Source organism: Idiotropiscis lumnitzeri, chromosome 1, assembly GCF_059441095.1.
Source record: "Idiotropiscis lumnitzeri isolate Australia: NSW breed Sydney's pygmy pipehorse chromosome 1, RoL_Ilum_1.0, whole genome shotgun sequence".
Taxonomy (NCBI): Eukaryota; Metazoa; Chordata; class Actinopteri; order Syngnathiformes; family Syngnathidae; genus Idiotropiscis; species Idiotropiscis lumnitzeri.
Genome location: NC_142391.1, coordinates 44464390 through 44473508, shown reverse-complemented (window position 1 = coordinate 44473508; position 9119 = coordinate 44464390). Strand labels below are relative to the sequence as shown.

The window sequence follows — 9119 nt, the reverse complement described above, 5'->3', positions numbered from 1 at the left end:
CTGGATGGCCAGAAACTGATTTTATTCAGCTAAAGCTTGTCTGTTTAGCGGCCGAAAGCTAATTGCTGCCTTGAGCAATGTTGTTACTTTTAACACCACTGCATCTGCTACTGTTTGGCTGCTGGGGGGATGCATGCCTGGCTGCGGAGGTGCCTCCTAAAAGTCGACAAAACTTTAGCGTGGCTTAATGTCCAAAAAACTAAATTAATATGCACATTCCTTCTCTTGCCCACTTCAACCTGTAAAAATAAATAATGATCATTAGAATATTTTTTATTTTGTGGAGATGATAGTGTTTTTCTCACATTTCATGTCAACGAAATAAAAATGTTCTGCAGATTGCTTTCATATTTTTAGAGGTTGAAGTGAAATAGAGGAGTAATGCACATCAGAATTTTGGTGGTGATTGGAAACTGTTTCAGACACAACAAAACATGACAAACCAAGCAAGATTACAATACCAATCTCAGGGCACCCAAAGACGTTCAACCATCCGCGCTCACACTCATACCTAGTGAGAATTTCAAGCTACCATGCATGTTTTTGGAATGTGGGAGGAAACCCACACAGGCACGGGGAGAACATGCAAACTCCACACAGCAAGGGCGAACCCTGCACCTCTGAACTGTAAGGCCATCGAGCTTACCATTTGTCAATTCGTCCAGGTAAATAATGTGTTTGTGTGATATGAATTAAACTGAAAAATCCACCCGTTTTTGTCTACCTCAGAGAGCTGCTAGTTTGCCTTGTACACCCACTTATTTGTCAGCTGAAAATTACAGTGCCTGAGGGCTCAACTTGCAAACATCACGACTCACCTATTTTCTGGGTTTAGTCATTTCATTACTTCTGGTTTGTTTATATTCAAACTGAATGAATCCAATAATTGTGGTTTCTCTTTACCATGTCCGTTCGTAAATGCATACAGACTACGGAGGATGTGCTTGTAATCCACCAGCTACTTTTCACATGCTGCTGAGTCACTGTCAGCCCACACGCCACCCCACCTCTTCAGCTGGCACTTGTGTCACCACCCCTCACTGCAAAGAGGTGCAACACTGCATACTATCCCTGGTTGTTATTACCATTGCTTTAGTTGGCCTACCGTTCTATTATAGACCTAATGCATATAAACCAAACAAACCTATAAACCAAATGCCTATTATTGCACATTTATTATTGATCCACTTTATATCAACGGCCACATTACTGGACAATGATAGACCAACAAGACTTTGGTACCTCCTGGTGGATAAAATGTGTAGGATGGGTAATAAAACGGCCGGAGACAAGTTAGTTTGAAGGCGAATTGGAAAGGTTTTTCAAAGGTTGTTTGCAGTGTCCGGCGACCCGAGCGGAGAGAAGCGGTACAGATAATGGATGGATGGATGTTTGCAGTGACTTTGAACTTTGTTCATTTTCATTGTATTGCGGTGGTGAGGCTGCAGGCGTGTGTGCAGGGGTGTGGTCCCATCTCCAGACCAACTTGGATCAGGACCAAGGCCAGAGAATGACCAAGACATCACCTCAATGTCACATGATGACTGGATCTACGACCTTGGGGTTACAATAAAGAATAACTTTTTTAGGCTTAGACTTGCTGAACTTATATGGTACAATGCTGAGAGATAACATGTTAGTTGACAATCACTAATCAAGTAATAAGTAATTATTAAGTAACAAACAAGTGCTTGGTCGTACACTACTTCCACTCTTAAACATTCCAGGGGAGTGTGAAGGCATATCATAACATAAAAGTGTTCGCCTCATTGCAGAAGTGGAGATAGGAAGGGGTGGGGGCAGACTGCAGTATCAAAACACACCCAGGTGCGGGCCCATATCGATCCGAGTTCTGCATGGACAGCAGAAAAAAGGACCATGGAACTCCAGGAATGTCAAGTGTCCTAGTGGTAATAAGAGATTGAATTTTTTTCTTAATCACCACCTGCTTGTAATGACTCGTCATCACGCTGAAAAAATACAAGTTGAAAAAGGCGTTTTATTTATTCGAGTTGCATGTCGATCCTTGAGTGACACGGCACCAAAGAGGCGCTGAATGAGTGAATTATTCTCTCAGAGGGCCACGGTGGATCTATTCTGCATGGGGTATCAGGTCCCCTCCCAACCGCAGCCCCCTGCAACCATCCATCTCAGCGACTGTTGTTTCTGCGTCAGATGATGCGCAGGCGCCCCTCCCTATAAAAGTACCTGCGTGGAACTCGACCACTGCATGCAAACCGCGCTTGAGCTCACGTTGTGTCTCACACTCTCCCGGGCTCAACCTTTACGGCTCAGCACACACCAGCAAGTGAATAGGAAAAACATGAGCTACTCCAGTGATATGTATAGTAGCAGTTCCTATCGGAAGATCTTCGGCGATGCCCCGCGGGCCGGCCGTGTCGGGATGGGCAGCAGCAGCAGCAGCAGCCCGTCCCGCGTGCAATCCTCGGGGTACCGTAGCCGCACCTACGGCTCCCCCTCCGTGATCTCCCCCAGCAACTACCGCAGGACCGCCGCACCCGTTCGCGTTTTCTCATCCTCCATGCAGGACTCCTTGATGGACTTGAGCCACTCCACGGCGGTTACCAACGAGCTTAAAATCATCCGAACGAACGAAAAGGAACAATTGCAGGGGCTCAACGATCGCTTTGTGTCCTTCATTGAGAAAGTGCACAACCTGGAGCAGCAGAACAAAGTTCTAGAGGCGGAGGTGACATTGCTGCGGCAACGCAACAGCGAGCCGTCGCGCCTCCACGAGCTCTACGAGCAGGAGATCCGCGAACTCCGCGCGCGCGTTGAGGAGCTGACCCACGAGAAGAGCCAGATGCACCTGGACTGCGTGCAGATGAACGAAGCTCTGGAGCGCCTACGGGAGAAGCTCGACGAGGAGACCAGGCTGCGGGAGGAGGCGGAGAACACCTTGAAGGGCTACCGCAAGGACGTGGACGACGCCACCTTGGCGCGCCTGGAGCTCGAGAAGAAAGTGGAGTCGCTGTTGGATGAGATCGCCTTCCTCAGGAAAGTTCACGAGGAGGAGCTGCAGGAGATGCAGTCATCCCTGCAGGCAACGCAGGTAAGCGTCGCCTAACGTGCGTCACACACTTCTGTTTATTAGAGTTTGCAAACTTTTTGAGCTCGGCCTAATTCTGTGTCATAACATCACTGCTGCATATTGTATTGTAATATTGTACGGATTACCTAATATTGCAACGCCATTACTGGAATGTAAATAGAATCACGCCCCTAGTTTATATTAGTTTTGCGCAATTTGACTGAATTCTCTCTGAAGTCATGCGCACCCAAGCCAATTTTTGGTGGCCACTGCAGTTCACTAATTCAGATCCACGCGTGGTCCCACTCTTTCGCAGCATGCAGTTATGAACGGTGACATCTTTTATCTATCTATCTATCTATCTATCTATCTATCTATCTATCTATCTATCTATCTATCTATCTATCTATCTATCTATCTATCTATCTATCTATCTATCTATCTATCTATCTATCTATCTATCAATCTATCTATCAATCTATCTATCTATCTAACACACCCCCCCCGCGTGTGTGGAGGTGTGTGTGCGCGTATATATATATATATATATATTGCACTGCGTCATACAGAGAAGTGAATTTAACATTATCGAGCAATACGAAAAGTCATTTTTAACTCGTGATTGTATTAATAGTTGTAAGGGAACACATGATCATCATTTGAGAAGAGGGAAGGGGAGAGCGAATGGGGAGGAAGGGTTGAAAATGCGCAGAAATAGCGCATAATCTGAGGGTGTGGTCTCCCCAAGGCGCCGTAGTCAAGGCAGTCCCCTGACTTGCATGTCTCACTTTCTAAATAAAAAAAGCTATTTTAACTGCCGCTCAGTAATAAACATACACAACTAAGTTTTGCAACAATAACATATTCATAACATAAAAAATACTCCCACTTCTAATCCATTCTTTCCACTCTCTTATTGGATAATCAAGTATTAAAACAAGAAAAAAAATCAAGTCTTTGATGACTACATGTAAAATATTGTGAAATCAATATAGTGAGACATGGTTGCCAGGTGGATTGCTCCAGGGTGTTGCCGCTTCCCTGCATGCAATTTTTCTGCCATGTAAGCTATTGACTGCACAGCAGAAGCTTGAGTCAGCAGTTACTCATTCAATTCAGACCTCCAGCTATCCACCCACCAACAACTCAGCTCATGGGCACATGGATCAAATACACACTCACTTGCCAGTTCGGTGCATCTTGATGAACCAATGCAACACAAGCACAATCAATTACACCACTTACATGCTGCAAAATTTCAATTCTAAAACCTGAATCTAAAATGACTTTGAAAACTTAATGGTAGAACCCTTGAACCCATTTCTGTCCAGGTGTCAGTGGAGATGGACATGAGCAAACCGGACCTGGCGGCAGCATTGAAGGACATCAGGGCCCAGTATGAGAACCTGTCGTGCAGGAACCAGGCCCAGGCAGAGGAATGGTACCGTTCCAAGTTTGCAACGGTGACTGAGGCCGCTGCTCGCAACCAGGATGCCATCAAGCACTCCAAGGAGGAGCTGACCGAGTACCGCAGGCAGGTGCAGGCCCGCACCCTTGAGATTGAGGCCCTCAGGGGCCATAATGAGGCCCTAGAGCGGCAGATTGCTGAGATGGAGGATCGCCATAACAATGAAATCGGAGAGATGCAGGTAGGTGATAAGAGAGGAAGCAAAGAGTCAGATTCTTATATGCCCAATTACTCACATTACCCAGCCCAGTTGAATGCAAGTCTCAGCTGCTATCTCGACACCCGCCCCCTTAGATGTTTAACTTGACCACATGTTCTTTGTATTTGTTTATAGGATACCATTCAGCAGCTGGAGGCTGCACTTCGCAGCACCAAAGGAGAAATGTCCCGTCACCTGCGGGAATACCAGGATCTGCTCAATGTCAAAATGGCACTTGACATTGAAATAGCTGCTTACAGGTTTGCAACATTCCAAATACCCCCACAATTGTTAGTTGCAGCGTCGTCGTAAAACGATCAATTTAGTTCGTAGCAATGCGGAGAAAGGAGGTCTAATGGTCAACTTATCTAGATGTAGAGTGCACTGTAAAAAACACAACTTTGCAGTTTTGGGACTTTGTTGGAAAAACTCTAAAAGAAAAATTGCTGACATTTAGGGCAACATTGTTAGTTAGCGCGACACTATGGCACTGTGGAGTGAGCGTCTGTCTTGGCCAGCTGAGTTGAGATGTTTTAGGTTTGCCTTTTGTTAAAACAGTTGTAATCCAAGCGGTGATGTAACTTATTGCGTGTGTAGGAAACTGCTGGAAGGGGAGGAATGTCGTCTCAGCTCTGTCGGCGGTGCCATGGTGCAGTCCGGTTACCCCGGCTTCTCCTACATGTCGACCCGCACGTACTCCCTTGGAACCTACAGGAAGTCCAAGCCGGAGGAAGAGGAAGAGGAAGGAGAAGAAGAGGACAAGGAGGACGAGGATGAGGAGAATGAGGAGGGAGAGGATGAAGATGAGGGAGATGACCAGGAGGGAGGTGATGCTGAGGAGGAGGAGGAGGAGGAGGAGGAGGAGAAGCCAAAAGGGAAGGATGAGAAGGAGAAGAAGGAGAAACCTTCTGAGAAGACCAGCAAGAACTAAACTGCTTGTGTAGTTTCATCATCTTTATCATCATCAGCATTTTTTGTCATTGTTCCCGCTTATAAGATGTAGTGACCAATTACACACAAACGCACACGCAGCAGTCTATTGTTCTGTCCGTTTAGTCTTTTTGCAAGGTGTTCATGTCAAAGATGAAAACTTTAGGTAGGAAGGAATCAGCACATGAGTTGGATCCATCTACACTTGGTAAGGTAGAATGATGCCGTAAAGAGCTTTGAGATACTTCAAACGGAGATAATTTTTCTCTATGAAAGCAACTAATGTGCCAATGACGACCAATAACAATAATCAAACTCTCGAAGTAACAACAGCACATGCTAGCACACACTGAAAAACAAATGCACAAAGCATGACACACACAACCAGTCCAACTTTTTCGGTGCTATTAGATTTTGACAGATAAAAGTTGGTGAACATTTTTTTATTTTATTTTTTTTAATCATAGCACAGCCAGCTCACATCGTAACATCAGCTTGTAAAGCGGAATGAATTTCTTCCATTTGATTCCAACCTTGTGTGTTGAATGAGCTTCATCCCTGTCATCTGTGTCCCGTCCTTGTCACGTTCTTCCGTCAACCATCCATAGCCACTCATTTTGTTTTGGAATCGCAAGGTCAAAATGCAGCAATAATTGCAACTTGTAAATTACATATACATGCTAGTGTGTTGCCTAAGCGTTTTTATTTGCTTGAGTCAAGAAATTGGTAATGCTGACCTACAGTATCTCTGTGTGCATATTCGAAAATGAAACCGACTGAAACACAAACTGTGTGTCTATATTTATCTTGACGTCAAGTATCCTCCTTTGATTCGTTTACCTGCTTCCTTTCTGTTCTTCCCTTATTTATGTTAGAATTGTCAATATTTTCTCAAACACACATGGCCGTACTTTTGTTGAATGTAGCATTGTGAGCATGGCTGAGTGGCAGGCAGCTGACAGTGACACTGACAGCCCTCCACTTGGACTGCAAGTGGCAGATGGTTCATGGTTCTATGGTGCGTACAAGGGCTATTTTCACCTCCTTCTTTTTTTGTGTTGTTTTACACTACTCTTAGGAGTGTTAGCCACCGTTCATCATGCCCCGTGTTCTCCTTGACAAATGAATGAAATGATAGGCACAAATGCATGGCATGACTCTCAGAGCTTGAATGCTCTACCTATGGTTGGAATTCATGATTTGCTTGCTGTGTGTTCAATTTAAACTTGCCTTAACCATAACTGAAACTATAAAATACAACACGTTCTCACCTGCTGTCGTACAGAATGCTGGGGTAGCAGAGGAGAATGGACACTTTCCCAGTTGATCTGCTTAGTACATAACTGTGACTGTACTTGCTGCTGGCTCATGCAGTGATATTTCTCTCAAAGCCAAATAAAGCCATTTATTATCCAAACATGTACTATGCCTTTTTCTCTTTTGTTACAAGCCTCTCTAGAACTCTAACAAACAATAAACAATATAATAATTTGTAGGCATTACAAGGAGTAATTTGATGTCCAAAGATATCCATAAAAATTTGCATGTATTCAGTGCATACCTGATCTGACTTACGTCACCATCTCAAGTACAAAAATGTCCCCTGGAACTTGGAACTTTTTGAAGACCACTATATATTCTCACCATGCAAACAATGGTCTAAATTTTGTTTCAGGGAAGTGGAGGGAAGTAAGAAAATACAAATACGTGCTACTGTACCTGAAAAGAATTTGAGGATATCTGTTCTTTTAATAGAGTATTTATATTTCTCATGACTTGTTACTTTTACTCCCAGATAGCTGTAGTTTCAACTCCTTACTTTGTCACAATAGGCTTGTTAGTTTTTAAAGCTCCACAGATAATGACACAATACAAAAAAACTCTAGGTGAAGTAAATGGTTGAGATTCAGATTGATTGACTGATTGAGATCTTGGGGAAAAACAGGGACAGCAACAGCATGGAGGAACAGCTTCCAAGGGAGCACTAATGACGTTGATGCAACAGATTTGGAGAAGTAAAATATCCATCCACATCCTTTTTTATATAATTTTTTGATGCTGCTCCAATAATGATGCATGGTAAATGCATCATTATTTGTGACTGCCTAATTTCCACAATTTTCCGGCATTCAAAAATTGTCTGTCTAAGATGGAAAAACTGTATATTCAGTTTGAAGTAATGACCGTACTGACTCCTTTTCTATGAGGAGAGAGGGTAGCAGTGAGCAGTTATGCACAGAGCAGGAGGAAGAGGAGACTGGGATGGAGGAAGGGAGGTTGATAAATGAAATACTGTGCAAACTCCACCATACAGTAATTACATGGATGCCTTTTTGCTCTTCTGACGAATTTGCTTTGTATGAAAAATATATATATTTTTAAAACATGGTGTTGGCGGGTACAAGTTAGCCCCAAGGACAAAATGAGTAGCCCACTGTCATGACCCGTGTCGGTCAGGTCAGTGTTTTTTGTTATTGTTTTCGTCACCTCCCTGCCATGTGCACGTTGTTTATGTTTGTCAGCTGAGTAGGGGCGTTTCCCCTCAGCACTCCGTCTCCACCAGCCACGCACCTATTCCCTGTCAACCATCACGCACCTGATTCCCATCTGCTCCCCCTAATTACCGGACTATTTATCCACCCCTGGCCGACAGCTCAGCGTCGGAACATTTCTCCTGCTACGCCCTTTTATGGACTTTTTGACGACCACCCTCCTTCTCGCTCATGCCCTCGCTCATGCCCTCGCTCATGCCCTCGCTCATGCCCTCGCTCATGCCCTCGCTCAAGCCCAAGCTCCTGCTCACGCTCCTGCTCCATGCTCCATGCTCATGCCCCATGCTCAAGCCCACGGTCCCTTGTGTTATGTCACGATCCTCGTCACTTGTCTTCTTTCGTTCTATTTAGTCACGTTTAGTTTGTCCACGCCACGTTGTTTGTCCTTGTTTGTTTCATTGAATAAATTCCCTTTATGTTTATCCGTTTCCCTGCTTCCTCGCTTTCTGGGTCCACCTCCTCCTCGCCGTCCGGCGAGCAAACCTGACAGAATGTTCCGACCACATCCGGACCCAGCGGGAAGCTCTTGGCGGCGTCGCCATCGTCGTCGCTCGGACTACTCCCCTCCGCCTGCCGACCAACCCCGTTTCCTCCATGTAGGTTCCATTTTTCGTTCCACATCGGTTTCACCCTTTTTGTTTCACGATCACGTTAATGCGTACCCCTCCGTCATGCCTCCTCCCGTGCAACTCGACTCGGATTCAGACGACGACTCAGAGTCGGAATTCACTAATGACTCTCCCTCGGACGATGATTTCTGGGCACCCCTTCGGGTTGACCCTTTCTCCCCTTCTGCCACCGCGAGCCCTTACCGGGGCACCCGGTTGGCCTTCCGGGCACCCCCACGTGGCGGCCAACGATGGCGCCTCAGTGGGGGTTCGGCTACTCCCCACGGTACCACGCGCGCTTCACTCCCCG

General features: G+C 45.4%; 1 protein-coding gene across 1 annotated transcript; it reads left to right on the top strand.

The window, feature by feature from the left end:
- The first annotated feature begins 2139 nt into the window (after nt 1-2139).
- On the top strand, nt 2140-7072 carry neff1 (neuronal intermediate filament family member 1). The gene is made up of 4 exons (XM_088302431.1): nt 2140-3073; nt 4384-4701; nt 4855-4979; nt 5317-7072. The coding sequence occupies exons 1-4, from the start codon at nt 2231-2233 to the stop codon at nt 5648-5650; spliced, it is 1620 nt and encodes a 539-aa protein (XP_088158557.1). The 5' UTR covers nt 2140-2230; the 3' UTR covers nt 5651-7072.
- The last annotated feature ends 2047 nt before the right edge of the window (nt 7073-9119 follow it).